Here is an 18,627-nt window from a genome sequence, read left to right as displayed (position 1 = left end):
TATGACTGGATGTTATGTGTCATTGTGTTTACTGCGTGACAGTGCGAGATTGATCATACAGTCCTCTACATGTCAGTGAATGATTATGAAGTTGATAACTGTTTGTTCTTAAATGTTTTTGTTTATTTTATGTACTGCTCTTGCATAAATTAGGTTTTTACCTGCTTTGAAGAAGATGACTAATAGCTAAACAGCAATACTTTTAGTCAAAGTACTATTCTCATTTATCTCATTGTGCCTTATACAGAATATAAAGCATTTCTGAGATATTTACATTGTAACATGGTATTACATCCTTTTGTTTATGGAGTCTGGAACTACTAATATTTTAATATTATCATGTATATGGTATTACTTGATGTTTAATACGTGCACACACACATATATATATATATATATATATATATATATATATATATATATATATATATATATATATATATATATATATGTGTGTGAGTGTGTGTGTGTGTGTGTGTGTGTGTGTGTGTGTGTGTGCATGCATTAAAAACACAAGTTATGTGTGAATTTCATTGTCCATTTTCTATTTCCTAAGGGACACTGGAGGTAGATGTGAGGGATAACTGCATCTGGTGAGAGAATCCCTCTACTGGGCTCCCCCCATCCCAGCCCTCTCCTACACCAGTCTTCAGAGCCCCATTCCCAACAGCCAACATGTTCTCCTCCAACTTTCTGAGTGGGGGGAATCCTCTAAGTGCAGTGTCTTCTGCTGTAAACAAGTTTGGTCGTTTTGGGGATGAGGAGGAAAAGCAACAACAGCAGCCTCCAGGACCCTCAAAGCAGAAGGATCCTCAACACCAGGGGAATGGCCAACCAGCCTCACAGGGGCCTCTGAGGCAAAGTATACAGCAGACACGGAGTGTGGGAAGGGGAGGTCAAGGAGCTGGACGGGATGGATCTCAACCGCAAGGAGCTGGTCGGGGAAGTCCTGTACAGCAAGGAGCTGGGAGAATAGATCTTTCACATCAGGGAGTGGGCAGGGGAGGATTGCAACAAGGAGCAAGTGGGGGTGGATCGCCTAAGCAAGGTGTTGGGAAGGGTGTACCTCAACAACAAGGCCCAAGTGGACCTGGGTCTCATCCAGGAGGCGCAGTTGGCTCAAGCCCTCCTTCAGCAGAGCCTCAGGTGAAAGGTGGAGCTGGAGCTGGGGTGAAATCTCTCTGTCCAGTCTGTAAAAATACAGAACTCAATCTTAAGTTCAAGGATTCGCCCAACCATAACACCTGCACACAATGTAAATCAGTGGTCTGCAACATGTGTGGGTTCAGTCCTCCAGATGCAACCGTGAGTACAAATTCCTAACTCATTTAGTTTTTATCTGTAATAAGCGTGACACATGAAACAGATTTTAAGTATTTTTTGTTCTTTTTCTTATTAAAAAGGAAAAGAAACAAGATCTTTATTTATATAAGTTCCTCAATAGATCTCTCTAGATTTACGTCACTTTTCACTATCAGGTGAAGATCCACCATTATGTATTTCAATCCATTGAAATCCAAGTCCACTATCTCTGAAGCATGTTGTATTGGACTATGATTCCTTGAAGAAGAGCCCCCCCCCCCCCCCAAAGGCTCATATTTTTCACAATTATTTATCACCATTCACTATAGTAGTATATAGGGTTTTTTACCGATTCAACCCTGAATAAGTAATGCTAAGTCCTCAGAAGACATTTTTTCACTGTATAAAATGTCTTTCTGTTGGTAAAAATGCTGAACAACTGATTCATTTGAATTTTTAAGTTAAAAACTAGCAATTGTATAACAGAAATGTATATTCTCCATGTGCACAGGTTAAGGAGTGGCTCTGCCTGAATTGCCAGATGCAGAGAGCTCTGGGAGGGGCAGAGAACAGCGGACCACCTACACTAAAACCCCAGCCACAGCCCAAGGACTCCGTACCATCACAGAACCCTGCAAAGAAAGACACTCTTCATAGTAAGCAGATGCTGCCATCTGCCAGCCAGCCAACCAAACCAACAGAGGGTCAGAAACTGTCAAGTCAGTCCAGCACAAGTGCAACTCATCTGTCGCAGCAAATGTCACAACAAAAACCTCTTCCACAGCAGACAACAAAAGGTGCTCCTTCTGCCAAAACTGAGATACCATCAAAGACTGAGCCCCCTAAAAAAGAAGAAGAGTCCAGTTTCTTTGGTTTCGGTTTCGGTGGTGCTCGATCCCGCTCCCCTTCTCCACAGCCTGGTGCCTCTTCTGTTTCTGGAAAGGTTCTAGGCTTTGGTTCTTCATTCCTTAGCTCAGCATCCAATTTGATTTCAGCTGTCCAGGATGAGCCCTCCACGACCCCACCAACAAAGGGTTCCACTTTTTCCCAAACCTCTGCCAAGAACACCACACCCCCTTCTTCAAGAAAAGGCTCGGAGGCCTCTAAGGGCTCCCCAAGTGTTCCTAAATCACTGACACAGGAGGGAAAAATGCAACAGCAACAAAATAAACCCCAAGACACTCAAAAAACAACGACAACAAAGGAATCTTCAACTGCTCAGGCTACTAAATTAGATCAAAGCCCGAAGCCTCCTCCCAAAGCCTGTCCACTCTGCAAGGCAACCCTGAGAAGAGATCCTCCCAACTATAGTTCCTGCACTGAATGCAAGGCCACTGTGTGTAATCAGTGTGGATTTAATCCTGTGCCTCATCAAACAGAGGTAAGAAACAGATGAATGCATTTTCTTGCAGTAAGTTCACATTATGATTTGTGCAATGAACTGTTGGCAGAAAATGTCAAGAGCAATTTCAAAGGACATGATCTCAGTGATTCTGTTGTAAAAGATGGATGTATTTTCTAGTCTCTTTGGTTTGTGTGGAAACAGTCTTGTGGAAGGCACACAGAAAATGGCTGTGAGAGAGACAAAATGTGCCTTGTTTCTCAATTACCTCAGACTACTCCCTGCCTAAACTTACAAAATAAAGTGCTTTTTTAAGGCAAAAAAAGGAAAGAAAACATCATTGTGCAGTTTCACAGTTTCTTCCCTTTTTAGTAAAGCATTAGAGTGATTCACATACTGTATCCATTAGGGCTTTGGTGATAAATAGATATTATGAATGAATAGACATTCTGTGCTTAGTGACCTGTGTTATGAAGTTTAATGATTGATCTGGGTTAAACATTGCAGTTAGTGGCTTGACACTTTTACCTACAAGCTTTCCACGCAGTCTGTTGCCTTTAACCACTTTCCAGACCCAGCAAAGCCATCAAGAGAGGTTCATTCATGATCTTGTGGGCTTTAGTGTTGTCTGTTTTGATACATGGATATATGATTTTCCTTTCATAACAGAAGTTGTTAGTTCTACTGTTTCATCATAACCATTTTGTTGGTCTTTGTTTTAATGCCTTAGTGTCATTTGTGTATTTTATTTTGAAGTCCTAGTGAATTCATGTCTTATATTTTTAGACTTCTCACCACTGTTGCTGGTTTCCCTTTTCATGTGACCTTATTTTGTTTGTAAGTTAGTTATCAATTATAGATGGTCCTTTTTTCATTTTCTTTCACTGTTTTGTCAAGTCAAGTTTTTATTTGGAATACCATTTTCTCTTGAGGCCATACGCATTTTTACAAAAATCATACAAGTCTATTTTTAGCATGAATTATGTTTGTGTTTGCAACTATAGATTTTCCAAAACACAGACCAACTTTTGTATCTTGGCCATGAGGTGTTACATTTAAGGACCAGTATAGTTGAGGCAAGCAAAGTGTCATGTGCTTATTCTTAGCAGTGAAGCTGCTGTAATAATGTATGTCCCCTGGAGAGCCCTTACCAACTCTATTGTCATCATCTGGAAGCCTTGAGCATGCCCCCTAAATGGCCATTTCATCTTTTAAGATGTGTTGAGCACAAAAGACACTTGACTCTGTAATTAACTATTCAAAGTTTACATGCAGCCTGGCAAGGAGACTCCAAGGCTATTGGGTCACGTGGGCCGACTGTGTGACGAAAACTCGGCAGGCAGAGGATCAGTGGGTAGTCCTCAGAGATAACATCTAAGACTTTTCCAAGAGAGTTCAAAAGCACAGAGATGAGGTGTAGATTACAGTGTCATCTGCTACTCGGTTGTGCTCAGTGTCAAGTGCAGGTTGTTGAAATGAGATAATAGTGGAAAAAATATGTCTCAGATATGAAGGTCACCTTCATTCATGGTCACAACTGTGTGGTTGGTGTTTAATCATGAAATATTCAAACCTGGGAATTGCCTTAAGACTAGAGAATTAGCAAATGTAACACATCTGTGTATATTTTTATCCCATGCTAAAATTATCTAAATGATTTAGTCTGCTTCCTCAGGTCTAAAAAGAGTGCTGATGGCTTTCTCCAGAGATTAAATGTGGATTTCAGGATGAGCTGTGAGCTTGAGAATTGCGCAGGCAGCACAAATATAAATAAAACTTTGAGATACAAAGGGGAATTAATTTAACCCTCAGAGATCAATTGTAGCAAACTTGCAAAAAGCTAACAAAAGATGTTAAAAACAGTTAATACTTATTTAACGCTAGCTCACACTCTGGATTGTATTATAAAAAATGCCAGGAAGGAACATTTGCAGATTTATTTTCCCAGCATGCCAAAGTAACACAGTGCTATAACTGCCTACTGACAACAGTGTAAGCTATTTTTGATCAAATTTTAGAAGCAATCTTTCTGGAATATTTAACTTGTGTGTGTGTGTTTTTTTTTGTTTGTTTTTTTAATGTGTGCACAGTATGGGCCTCATTCTTGAAACTTAGATATATGAGTAAATTCAGAGTAATTTGCGCGTAAAACAGACCTTCCCAAAAATGAAAAAGAAAAATTACTCAGATGCAGAAAGTGCATTCAAAATGCAGCATTTTATTTTTGAGCATGCCTAGTGGAGTATCATGTCCTAAAAAGGGAAGCTTGGCAGCACATTAGATGCTGTTAATGCACATCCATCAATCAACCAACCATCAATCACTCCAAGCAAGTAAGCATGCACTTTAAAAAAAAATCACCTCTTCAGCACACCACCCTTCAAATCAAACAAAGCAATAGTAAAAAAAGCCATAGGAAATGTTTATTGTTTTGCCTTATTCTGGCCATTTTTTTTTATATGTATGTATATATATATATAAACATTTCCGTCATAATTAAGAGACTAATTGGTACATCCATAACAAAAGTAGCTAATTAATTATATGATAAGTGTTAAATTTGCAGATTATATCACTGCTGTTCATAATAATAGTAAAAAGGAAAACACAGTATATTGTGTATAATTACTGTACATTATTTGATCAAAATGCTGCGTGATATGTGATTATGTAATGTAAATAGTTTTATAAACATGCAGCCCCATCAGTGACGTTCAGATGATTTACAACCCATTTATGTGGGGCTGGGAACAGGTGTAATTTTTTTTTTGTTAACCAACTAACATTTCTAAAAATTCTTGTGTTTCATGAATGAGGCCTTATGTGTGTGTGTGTGTGTGTGTGTGTGTGTGTGTGTGTGTGTGTGTGTGTGTGTGTGTGTATATATATATATATATATATATATATATATATATATATATATAAGCTTATGCAAATAAGACAATTTCTCTGAATGTTACACAAATACTACAGTTAGCCTTAGTAATCCACATTTTATGGTCGTACAAAAGAGACCATTGACCCATTGATAAATATTTCAAATGATTTTCAGTGTAGCCTAATGGGACTTAAGGAATCGTCAGAGGACTGCTCTGATATGAAGATATTTGTTTCAGCCTTCTAGCTTACAGGAAAGTTAGAGATACTGCACTGTTGACTCAAAAAAAAAAATGCATTTTCAGGATAATAAAACATTTAAGAGTGTCTTAGGGCTGGTGTGAGATGAACATGCTGAGGTTTCATCCTTCTAGCTTGGAATGTGTTTATAAAAGTAGTCCTGTAGGCCTCTAGCAGAATATGCATTATCAGTATACTTTATAGTTGTCTGGTACGTGTAGGAGTATCCCAGGGTCATGAAACTCTATAGTTGAGAGTTCTATAATTGTAAGGGCTGCTCTGACATGAACAAATTCAAATTTCAGCTTGCTGGGAAGAATTCTCAAGAAAGTATTTACAACATTTTTCTTAGTTGCCAAAACAAAATATAATACACATCATGGTTTTTATCTTTTTTTTGTACTTTTTAAATATTGATATTAAGAATAAATATACATTGTCAGAGTGCAGACCAATTTTCTATTTTTTATCGTAATCAGTCACTAAAAACAAGTCCAAAAAGAGAACATTTCACAAATGCTAGGATCACTGAGGGTTTTAATATATTAGTAGTAATGTAATGCAGCAGGTCCACCAGACCCACGAACACTGGCTGAATAACAAAAATATGAACACCACAGAAGGGTTAATGTTGAAAAAGAAAAATGTGCAGAAGTTACTCATGACAATTGTAATGTTTTTGCAGGCAAAAGAGTGGCTTTGCTTAAACTGCCAGACACAGAGAGCACTGAAAGGAATAGAGCCTGTGGGACAACCCACAATAACATCCCAAACACAGCCCAGCAAGTCTCAAAAGATGAAATCTACACATGGTCCTTTAGAGAAACAGCCCATGGCTCAGCCAACAAAGACTAGTCCTGCCAACCAACCTGCTGCTCAGAAAAATATGCATGAACAACAGACTGGTGCAGCAGGAGCAAAGCAAGCTTTCACCCCTATGTCTTTACAGCAACCGACAGCAAAAAATGCCCCCTCTCCTCCTGTGTCTAAAGCAGCACCACAAATTGATACTGAGCAAGAACAGTCAGGATTTTTTGGCTTTTCAGCCTTTGGTGGAGCCCGTTCACGATCACCATCCCCTCAGCCCACTGTTTCGGCCATGTCTGGTAAGGCTCTAGGATTTGGGTCGTCCTTCCTGAGCTCAGCATCTGATCTCATTTCATCAGTGGTTCAAGATGAACCTTCTACTACACCTTTGGTCTCTCAAACTTTCCTCAAGACTTCTACTCCACCAACGTCTCTCAGAGGGTCTGCAACATTACAAGGGCCTGCCTTATCAGCGTCTACAGGAAAGGCTAATCAATCAGATGGTCAGAAAGAAGAGAATAAGACAGCACTAACTGCTGACCAAAAGAACAAAGGACCAATATCTCAAATTAAAAAAGCCGAACCTTCTTCACAGATGCCAAAAGCAGACAAAGGCCCTCAAACCTTGCCCAAATCCTGCCCACTCTGCAAGGTACAAATCCAAAAGGACCTTGCCAACTACAACACTTGTACCGAGTGCAAAAACACTGTTTGCAATCTCTGTGGATTCAACCCAACACCGCATCATACTGAGGTAATGTAATGTTGGTTTTTAATGCTTTTTACAAGTTTTGAATGATATATGTTAACATGAGTTAACCAGTTTGTCTTACTTTTCAGTTGAAAGAATGGCTTTGTCTAAACTGTCAGACTCAAAGAGCTCTAAGAGGAATGGAGCCACCAGGACCTCCAAAGTTGGAGACCACAGCGCAGCCCAACAAAATCCCTACCACTCAACCACTGGCTTCACCCTCAATTGAAAAGAAAGGTGTTTCTGAATCGGACAAGTTAGGCAAGAAAATGGACCCTCCTCAGAAAGTACAAGAACAACAAATCAAGGCTCCAAATGGTACTCTGCCAATCCAAAAAGCCCAGCAGCAAGAACATGAAGCCAAATCTGAAGTTCCTGCCAAGACAGCCAAGAAAGATTCTGGATTGTTTGGTTTTGGGGGTGCTAGGTCAAGGTCTCCATCTCCTCAGCCTGCTATGTCTGCTGTATCTGGGAAGGTTCTTGGCTTTGGTTCCTCCTTTCTCAGCTCAGCATCTAATTTAATATCCTCAGCTGTGCAAGATGAGACTTCTACAACACCACCGACCTCCCGCAAAGCTTCCACAGTTTCCCAGAGCTCAACACCACCCACATCTCGGAAGAGCTCTGCTGTTCCACAGACCATAAACGCAGGGAATACTAAACAACCTACTGCACAAAAACAAGAAAAAAAGATTTCTGAGTCACCTCAGCTGGCAAGTAAATCTTCTGTGAAAACAAAAACAGACCAAACATTGTCTGCAAAAGTTGACAAAACTCCCCTGCCTCTTCCCAAAATCTGTCCACTTTGCAAGGCAGATATCAGCAGTGATCCTCCCAATTTCAACACCTGCACCGATTGCAAAAACATTGTGTGTAACCATTGTGGATTTAACCCCATGCCTCATCAAATAGAGGTAAGAGAAAGAGTTTATTTTACTCTACTGGTCATAATTGATTTATTGAAAGACAATCATGTTGATTTGTGGTTGTGATTTTGGTCATGCAGGTGAAGGAATGGCTCTGTTTGAATTGCCAGATAAAGAGAGCACCTGAACCTTCAAGTCTAAATCCCCAGCTGCAGACTAATGCTGGCTCACAACAAGACAAAACAGCTCCACATCAGCCTCCTCCAGGAGCCAGTAGAACTGAGGACCAGTCAAAAACAGCACTTGGAAAACCCACTACTAAATCTACACTACAAAATCTCCCAAATGAAAAACCTGCACAGAAAGAAACTATAAAATCTCAAGAGCCAAAAGAGAGCAGTGCACCAGCCAAAACCGAAACAAAAACACAATCAGATTCCTCTAAAAAAGATACAGGTTTGTTTGGCTTTGGTTTTGGTGGTGCTCGATCTCGGTCACCTTCTCCTCAACCTATTGTCTCGGAGAAGGTTCTAGGCTTTGGTTCCTCGTTCCTCAGCTCAGCATCTAATCTCATATCTTCGGTAGTTCAAGATGAATCCTCCACAACACCGCCAACACCTCGTAAAGGTTCAACAGTTTCCCAGACCTCAGTGAAGTCTAAAACACCGCCCACCTCTCGTAAGGGTTCATCAGTTTCACAGACATCTCTCAAAACCACATCAGCTGTAGTAGCATCAGCTACATCCCATAAGGGATCCACAGCATCCCAAGACTCAACAAATATTCATGCTGGGGAAAATAAACCTCTTTCTCAAAAACAATTGGAAGACAAGAAGTCCATGCAGTCTCAGCCTTTCAAATCACCATCTACACCGCCATCAAAGCTTCAATCAGCTAATATGTCCTCTCAGTCTCTCCCTAAAGAATGCCCACTTTGCAAAGTGGAGCTCAAGAAAGATCCTCCTAACTTCAACACCTGCACTGAATGCAAGAGCATTGTGTGTAACCTCTGTGGGTTTCTCATGCCTCATCAAATCAAGGTAAGATAATTCAGTATTTGCAAAGTGAGCTGTGGGCTCTACTTTTATTTACCTTCAGGAAATAATTATTTTGATATTATCATTATTCTGCGGCTAATTCAGCAATATTGCTATGTAGGAAACCATTTTTTCTGGAGTTTCTCAAACTCTCTCATTTGTTGGCAGGCAAAAGAGTGGCTTTGTTTAACCTGTCAAGTGCAGCGAGCATCAGTCCCTTCCCATGCAGAGCCTCAGGGTCAAGCTAAGAAAGTAGCTGCAGTGCCAAAGAAGAAGGAGCAAGATGTTCCAGAAACTGTGCAGAAAAAACAAAATGCAGAGGAAGCCACCAATACTGGTCAGAAAACAGCTGTAGTTGGGGGAAAGGAGCCAACTGATGTGACACCAAAACAGCTCAGTCAAATGAAGACCTCACAGCAGATGAAATCAGACAAGCCTCAAGAAAAACAATCCAAGCCACCAAAGGCTGAGCCTAATCAAGAGGAGTCTGGATTTTTTGGTTTTGGCTTTGGCGGGGCTCGGTCTAGGTCTCCTTCACCTCAGCCTGCAGTTTCTGCTGTGTCTGGCAAAGTTTTAGGCTTTGGTTCCTCCTTCCTTAGCACAGCTTCTAATCTGATGTCTTCAGCTGTTCAGGATGAACCTTCGACAACACCACCAACCTCCCGCAAAGGTTCGTCAGTTTCAGAAACAACACCACCTCCCGGCTCCCGTAAGGGCTCCACAGTATCTCAGTCATTGTTCAACAGCAACACAACATCACCTAGCTCACGAAAAGGTTCTGAAACCACAAAAGGTTCTCAGAAAGCTCAACCTAGTAAAGATACTAAACCACCAACTGAACAGAAACAAGAGGAGAAGACACCATTACTTCAACAGGCTACGGAGCCATCAAATAAAGTGAAACAGGATAAAGAGACAACTGTGTCCAATCCTCTTGCCAAGGTCTGCCCACTCTGCAAGGTGGAGCTCAAGAAAGATCAACACAACAGCTGCACTGAATGCAAAAATATTGTATGTAACTTGTGTGGGTTCAACCCTATGCCCCATCAAAATGAGGTAAGAAAATATCACTGTTGTGTTGAACTATTTATTTGTAATTTTTTTTAAAAGTTTGGTCTAAGTCTGTGTAAAGCAATATTAAATATGTGCTATGAGTTTGTCACACCAAAGAAAAATGTATTAACCACCCAGCCAAATTTGAAAATTTGAATTAAAAAATAAGTAAATAAAATGTTATCAAAATCTTGAAAAAATAAGCAGTATTCTCTACTCTCAAACGCTGGAGGTGTGTCCTGGTCAGCGCTGAAACCATGCCCACTCGTGGGAAAGCTGCCGTCTCTCAACTGTCAAATACTGCTACAACCTGAATGGATGCTCTCTCTTGAAGCTTATTTGGATCTACTGTATACACCCATACATGTATTTACATGATGAAGGGCATAGCTAGCTAGCAAACTGTAGGCGCTAGTAACTAACGCTAATGACTTACTCGCAATCGAGCGGGCAAACCACAGATGCTAATCAACTCTAGTTATTAGTTTTGTTTGACTTCAAGCAGTGCTGCACAGGCAGATTGGTGTATGACATCAAAGTACCGTGAGAAATATTAGAGAGCCGATGACTCTGCATACTTTCAAATCGCTCTCGCTTTACTTTGATGTCATACACCGATCTGCACAGTGCCACTTCAAGCCGAACACACCTCTTATAGTGTTAGGGAGGGGCCATGCTCAGTGGCTCCATTGCGTCATCAAGACATGATTTCAGGCCTGCGGCAAAAAAATCCTGAATACAAAAATGGTGAAAAACTGTTAAACGGTTTAACTCCACAATTTAGTACTACATAGTTCACAGTCTTTGTAACGTGTTTCAGCAGTACATTTCTAACATTAATAATGTGTTTAGAAACAATTCTCTGAATTGCCTTTACACAGACTTTAAAGTCAGCGTGAGTTCTAGACTGTTTGTTCTGCCTTTGGATATATAGTCCAATCATTGTCAGGTCACACTCTGTGGAGTACCGCCCCTTTTTGGGCGATTTCACTCTGGCCGAGAATAGCCCAGTCTGTTCTCATAGATTTCCATACAAATATTATTATTTTTTTTTTTTACGAACTGCAGGCCCTGCAATGCAATCTCTATAACTGTGTCTAAAACCTTGGTTACACTTTATTTTAAGGTATCCTTGTTTCAGTGTAATTATACTTTTAAGTACTGAGTAATATTAATTAACTACATGTACTTTATATTTAGGGTTAGGATTAGGATTTGGTTTAGGGTTACTGGCATGGAATTATGCATAATTAATTGTTATTATAATAGTAAGTACATGTAACGTGTAACAAGGACACCTTAAAATAAAGTGTTACCGAAACTGCTCTATCAAACTTCTATTAAATAAGAAAAAAACATACAAGGAGGGACACCACTGGTTGTTGATTGGATTCTAAAAAGTGAGTGTTGCATAGTAGAATGGAGACAGATCTTAAATGCTGTGTGGTCTTGCATATACTCTCTTCTCTCTGCTGGCATATCACAAGAAAAGTCTGATTTAAAGATTACAAATTCAAAGAAAAAAATCAATGAATTATTTGTTTATAGTAAGACATATGGTATGCATTAGGAGAATAAATAGTTTCAATTTTGTGCTCATGCTGACTTTAATGGAAAACTAATGGAAAAATCATGATGCAATTTGAAAACCAACTTTTTCATGTTGAAAGGAGAGCTAACAATGCTCATCTATTGTTTAATCTAAATTTGGAACATAGTTAATAAGCAGTGTGATTTAGTCCACTTAACTCTGGGATGCTGTATACACAATGTAAATTTCAGTTAAACAATTATTAATTCAATATACTTTACAAAACTACAGGTGAAGTGGCTTTGCTTGGCATGCCAGATGCAGAAAGCACCAGAACCTCTCCCTGCACAGCTTCAGCCAAACGCTAAGGAAGTTGCACCACTTAAAATGGATACTCCCAATCTAGATGTTTCACAGAAGAAGCCACATCTTCCAGCAGATTCAGTTCACACGGATAAGAAACCAGAAGTGGCAGGGAAACAAGTCAATAAGCAAACTTTAGCTGAAATTGAACAATCCACCCAAAGAGGAACAAAACAACATCATATTGCAGAATTTCCAAAGTCAGAATCTCTAAAAACTGATCTGCAAACAGACAAACCTGGATTCTTTGGGTTCGGTTTTGGAGGAGCTAGATCCCGATCACCTTCTCCTCAGCCTGCTGTCTCTGCTGTTTCAGAGAAGGTTCTAGGGTTTGGTTCTTCATTCTTAAGCTCAGCATCTAATCTAATCTCAACAGCTGTTCAAGATGAGACTTCTACAACACCATCTAGTTCTCGCAAGGCTTCAACAGCTTCTCAAATGTCTGATAAGACACCACCAACCTCTCGTAAAGGTTCTGCAGTTTCACAAATCTCCAATAAAGTTAATACCACTCCACCTTCCCCTCGTAAGGGTTCTACAGCTTTTCAGACATCTGTTAGAGCAACTCCTCCAACCTCACAGAAGGATGAAGCTACAGTAAACTCTAAAACCATTGAAAATACAGATGGGGCAAAAACTAAAGTTTCAGAGAAAGGAGAAGAAACCACTAAAGGATCTACCCCACAGCAACAAGATCAAGGAAAGACCCAAGATGGACATGTTACTGTTTCCTCTGAAATCCCCGAAGAGTCTAGAGGTAGATCTCAGTCTCCTTTACTTCCACATGCAGCATCTGCTGTCTCTGGGAAGGTTCTGGGATTTGGTTCCTCCCTCTTTAGCTCAGCAAGTAATCTGATCTCATCAGCTCTAGATGAGCCTTCTCTGCCCACTTCTCTTGAAGGTTCCACATCTTCCCAACTATCTGCTAAGACTACAACTCCACCCTCTTCTCATAAAAGCTCATTGGTTTCCCAGACATCAGACAAGATTACCACTCCACCTTCTTCACGAAAGGGCTCTGGAGTTTCTCTGACATCTTTCAAGTCCAGCACATCCCCTGCTTCCTCAAAAAGATCTGATATCTCTCCTAAAATGCTTCCTTCAGATGACAAAAAAGTGCATGCTGAAAATACACAAGAACTGATAAAAAAAGACAAGACATCCATGGTCAGTCAGGCACAGCCAACAACTGTATCATTTACAAAAGATACAGATCTACCAGAAACAACAAGGACAGAGTCCACTAAATCATTGCCCAAAGCCTGCCCTCTCTGTAAAGTTGATTTGCAGAAGGAGCCACCCAATTATGATAACTGTACGGAGTGCAAAACCACTGTGTGTAATCTATGTGGCTTTAACCCCATGCCCCATGAGACAGAGGTAAGCAGCCTTTTTTAGCTTGAACATAAAACACCTTATTCTCGTTATTATAATTATTATTTAATTAGAACCTTGGTAGTATTTGGGTATATGTCATTATAGGCACCAATATTTATGACCTTCGACTTTTTAAACATGAAAAAAGGCATTAAAATTATATAAAAAAAATTAATTCTATGTTTTATATATGCTTCTTGTAGTACTTTGTGTGCTTAATTTTAAACTGATTATTGGAATGTTGTTTCAGAAAAAGGAGTGGCTATGTCTGAACTGCCAGATGCAGAGAGCTCAAGCTGAGACTGACAAAGTACCTCCACTAGTATCACCACTAAAGAAAGCAACACCAACTTCTGTCCCTCCACAGAAGAAGCCACTCGATTCCACAGATGCTACTGAAAAAGAAAAGACTGCACTATCTGCAGGTTTAACACCAGGGTCTAGGAAGGCAAGTGCTGTTCCACCAACACAAAAGCTACCCCAGCAGCAGGACATCAAAAATCAAGTACAGCCAACACAGAAGGATGATACTGTATCCACAAAATCTAAGGCCCCACCAAAAGAAGAGAGTGGCTTGTTTGGTTTGGGACGCTCTAGATCACCTTCTCCCCTACCTGCTGCTTCCAGTGTTTCTGGAAAGGTCTTTGGATTTGGTTCTTCTATGTTGAGCTCTGCTTCTAATCTTATCTCCACTGCTGTACTAGATGAATCCTCCACCACACTACTTGCAACTCAGGAGGTTTCAGCAGCTTCTCAAATTCCTGTAATGACAAAATTAACATCAACTACTAATCATAAAGGATCAGCTGACGTGTCACCAAAACAGGGAGCAAAATCTGTTGAAGAAGAGCAGAAAGACAAGAAACCTGAAGAGAAAATGACAGAAGTTCAGGAAAAAGCAGTAATAAAAGAGTTTGACCAGAAGTTAGAGCCTCCAAAGGCTTGCCCTCTTTGTAAAGCAGAAATTATGAAGAATCCGCCAAATTACAGCACTTGTACTACTTGTAAGAGCACGGTGTGTAATCTCTGTGGATTCAACCCAATGCCACGTCAAACTGAGGTGAGAAAATTATTAAATATATAGATTGGTCACAATTATTGAAAATATATTTCAGCGAGGTAATTTATTTATTATGAATTTAGAAAAGCAGTATTATCTCAAAATAAAACAAAAGTGGTCTTTATTTCTCACAATATTATGTGGTTTCCTTTTTCAACACCCTACAGGTGAAGGAATGGCTGTGTTTGAACTGCCAGATGCAGAGAGCTCCTGAACCTCCAGTTGTGAAACCAGGAACTCAGACTACTAAATTACCTCCACCTGCATCACCAAAAAAACAAGACACTTGGGGTGTTGTAGCAGAGGATCAGAAACAAGAAGGCAAACCCAATATTGCAGATTCCAAACAAACTACATCAGATGGCCAAATCCAGAAAAATGTCTTACCTGTCAAATCTGATATTCTGCCTAAATCTGAAAATTCTAAACAGGATTCAGATTTTTTCAGCTTTGGTTTTGGTGGTTCTCATTCAAGGTCACCATCTCCTCAGCCCACTGTGTCTGCTGTCTCTGGGAAGGTTCTAAACTTTGGTTCCTCCTTCCTTAGCTCAGCATCCAATATGATCTCCTCTGCTGTCCAGGATGAACCTTCTAAAACTCCACCAACATCTCGCAAAGGGTCTACAGTTTCCCAGACTTTGAATAAGACAACACCAACACCTCCCACTTCTCGAAAAGCATCAGTAGCTCCACAAGACACTAAACTAAATCTTCCTGCAGCAGAATCAAATCCAATCTCTTTACCAACCCAAGAACAGAAAAAGCCACCAGATGCTCAATCATCCAAACCTATACAAGCTCAAGTGAAAGAGGAGCATCCAAAAATTTGCCCACTCTGTAAAGAGACCCTTAGGAAGGACCCACAAAACTATAGCTCTTGCACTTCTTGCAAAAGCATTGTTTGCAATCTCTGTGGATTCAATCCCAATCCACATCAAACTGAAGTAAGTCTGTGTTTTACACTTATTATATCCCTTAATTAAGACTCTCGTTTTGCTACCAGAAATGATTCTGTACAATTTGAAATTTAAATGATAAGATAAGGTTAAGGTTAAGATAAGGTTAAAATTATGGGTAAATAAGTTTGTATGGTCACAGGTGGTAATCTTTCTTATCTACAGGTGAAGGAGTGGCTGTGTTTGACCTGCCAGATGCAGAGAACTTCAGGTCCTCCCCCAGCTCAACCACAGTCTAATAAAGTACTTTCACCAGCATTTCCACAAAAGGAAGATACTCCAGAGAAGAAGCAAAGTGTTATAGCTGAGCAGGAAAAGAAACCTCCTATAGAGACCAAAACACCAACAACACCAAATACTCAAATATCTAAAAGTGACGCTTTTCCTTCCATGTCTGCTCCACTACCTAAAGGTGAACACATTAAAGAAGAGTCAAGTTTCTTTGGCTTTGGTGGTGCCCGATCTCGGTCTCCCTCTCCTCAAACAGCTGTCTCTGATAAGGTATTTGGTTTTGGATCCTCTATCCTCAGCTCAGCATCTAACCTGATATCTTCAGCTGTTCAGGAAGAATCCTCCACTAAAACTCCACCAACATCTCGCAAGGGATCTACAGTTTCACAGACTTTAAATAAGACCACACCAACACCACCCACTTCTCGGAAAGGATCCGTTGCTCCTTGTGATGCTAAACAAAAACCACCTGAAGGCGAGTCAAAGCCAGTTGTTACATCAATGCAAGAACCAAAGCCAGTACAGAAAACCCCAGATCCTAATCTGGCCAGACCTCCACATACTCCAGAGGAGCTTCCAAAAACCTGTCCACTTTGCAAAGAAACCCTCAAGAAGGACCCACGGAACTACAGCTGTTGTAGTTCTTGCCAGAAAATTGTTTGTAATCTCTGTGGATTCAATCCCAATCCACATCAAACCGAGGTACCATATGTCAGTCTTTAACATTTATAATTTTAAAGGCTCTATTAAAAATATAAAAAAGAATTAATTTGTGTAGATTTAGTGTTTGGGTTAGACTTTTTTAAAAGAAAATGTTTAATGATTTAATTTAACTTAATTTTTTTTTTTTATAATCAACAGGTGAGAGAGTGGCTATGCTTGACCTGCCAGGTACAGCGAACCTCAGGACCTCCCCTTGCTCAGCCGCAACCACAATCCAACAAAGTAGCACCAGCATCTCTAGAAAAGAAAGCAACTCAAATTCCACCTTCTCCAGAAAAGAGGGAGAGTGTCCCTGCTGAGCAGTACAAGAAACCTCCAGTAGAGACTAAAAAATCTACAATTACTCCAACACCATATGCTCAAAAGGCTACTGGTGAAGCTTCTACTTCCAAATCTACTCCGTCAAATAAAGTTGAACAGAGTAAGGAAGAGTCTAGTATCTTTGGATTTGGTTTTGGAGCTGCTCGTTCCCGGTCACCTTCTCCTCAATCTGCTGTTTCTGAGAAATTTATGGGTTTTGGGTCATCTTTCCTTAGTTCAGCATCTAATCTGATATCCTCAGCTGTTCAGGATGAGTCATCCACCAAAACCCCACCAAGTTCTCGTAAGGGATCCACTGTGTCCCAAAGTTCTTTTAAGATGACACCAACACCACCTACCTCTCGAAAAAGTTCAGAAGCGTCACAACCCACAGAAAAAATTAAACCACAAGAAGCCAAACTTATTACTGCAAAAAAACAGGGTGAAAAGAAAAAAGAAGGAAATAAACCACATGATGAGATGACCAAAGAACCAGTCACTGATGGGAAAATTAACAGACCAGCCCCGGAGCTTCCAAAAACCTGTCCACTCTGTAAAGTGGACATAAAGAGGGATCCACCAAATTACAACACTTGCACTGAATGCAAGGAAATGATGTGCAATATGTGTGGATTTAATCCCATGCCACATCAAACTGAGGTGAGAGTACCTAATTTTTTTAGGGACATGTATTTATTTGTGTTGTACAAAAATCAGTTATTGCATTAATTCAATCAATTCAATGTAAATTCAGTGTAATTTCAAGAGCTTCTTTTAGTATTTTTATTCTAATTCCAATTATTATCCTACAGGTTAAGGAATGGCTGTGTTTGAACTGCCAGGGAAAGAAAGCTCAAGTGTCTCCCTCTGCCCAACCACAGCCACAGGTTAGCAAAGCATCTCCACCAACAATACCAGGAAACAAGGAGGCTCTTATACATACTCCAATTCCAGTGTCTCCAAAAAATAACCCAGATGTCATTGGGAAGATAAACTCATCAGTTGTTACAGAGAATCAAGAGAACAAACCTATACAAGCTACAACACAACCAGCTGAAATACCAATACGTGATCCTTCTCCTTCAAAATCATCTGTACAACAGAAACTAGAACCATCTAAAGAGGAATCAGGTTTCTTTAGCTTTGGTTTTGGCGGTGTTCGATCTGGATCCCCTCAGCCTTCAGTGGCTGCTGTCTCAGGGAAGGTTCTAGGCTTTGGATCCTCATTTTTGAACTCTGCATCCAATCTAATCTCCTCAGCCGTTCAAGATGAGTCCTCCACAATGCCACCAACTTCTCGTAAGGCTTCCACAGCTTCTGAAACATCTGCAAAGACTACAACACCACCAACATCTCGCAAGGCATCTGTGGTTTCCCAAGCTTCAGTTAAGACTCCACCAACACCACCCTCTTCTAGGAAAGGATCTGTTACTTCTCAAAAAGTTCCACCTACTGACACAAAAGCACCTATAACAGACAAACCAAAGGAGGACAAAACAGATGAGAAGCAGGTGCAACTGGCTTCAGCAGTACCTGAAGCTTCAGTAGTAGCAGTTGCAGCTCCTAAAGCAGAAAACAACGCATGTCCTCTTTGCAAAGTCTATCTCAATGTGGGTTCAAAGGACACTCCTAACTACAATACCTGCACTGAGTGCAAGAACACCGTTTGTAACCTCTGTGGATTCAACCCAACACCCCATCAAACAGAGGTAAGAGAATGCTACTATTCTGTTATAACTGTTGCTAACTCTCTTTGAACACAAAAGATGCATTTACACTTATGTTTTGTAGCATTTTTGTAGTGGTCTCCA

At 40.3% G+C, this 18,627-nt stretch overlaps 1 protein-coding gene across 5 annotated transcripts in view; it reads left to right on the top strand.

Annotated features, from left to right (window-relative positions):
• LOC109110441 (protein piccolo-like) overlaps window positions 1–18,627 on the top strand; it is a 75,335-nt gene that overhangs the window by 9,528 nt on the left and 47,180 nt on the right. For all 5 annotated transcript variants that reach the window (XM_042775562.1, XM_042775565.1, XM_042775563.1 and 2 more), the window contains exons 2-13: window positions 557–1,305; window positions 1,814–2,683; window positions 6,447–7,322; window positions 7,409–8,233; window positions 8,326–9,225; window positions 9,391–10,278; window positions 12,098–13,549; window positions 13,797–14,606; window positions 14,774–15,550; window positions 15,728–16,495; window positions 16,655–17,476; window positions 17,629–18,525. In XM_042775562.1, coding sequence (XP_042631496.1) covers window positions 676–1,305; window positions 1,814–2,683; window positions 6,447–7,322; window positions 7,409–8,233; window positions 8,326–9,225; window positions 9,391–10,278; window positions 12,098–13,549; window positions 13,797–14,606; window positions 14,774–15,550; window positions 15,728–16,495; window positions 16,655–17,476; window positions 17,629–18,525 — 10,515 coding nt within the window. In that variant the 5' untranslated portion in view covers window positions 557–675. The remainder of the gene's footprint in view (window positions 1–556; window positions 1,306–1,813; window positions 2,684–6,446; window positions 7,323–7,408; window positions 8,234–8,325; window positions 9,226–9,390; window positions 10,279–12,097; window positions 13,550–13,796; window positions 14,607–14,773; window positions 15,551–15,727; window positions 16,496–16,654; window positions 17,477–17,628; window positions 18,526–18,627) is intronic.

The sequence above is a fragment of the Cyprinus carpio genome, chromosome A18, assembly GCF_018340385.1.
Source record: "Cyprinus carpio isolate SPL01 chromosome A18, ASM1834038v1, whole genome shotgun sequence".
NCBI classification, from domain to species: Eukaryota; Metazoa; Chordata; class Actinopteri; order Cypriniformes; family Cyprinidae; genus Cyprinus; species Cyprinus carpio.
The sequence above is the reverse complement of the archived record's forward strand: the minus strand, read 5'-3'. Positions and strand labels throughout refer to the sequence as shown.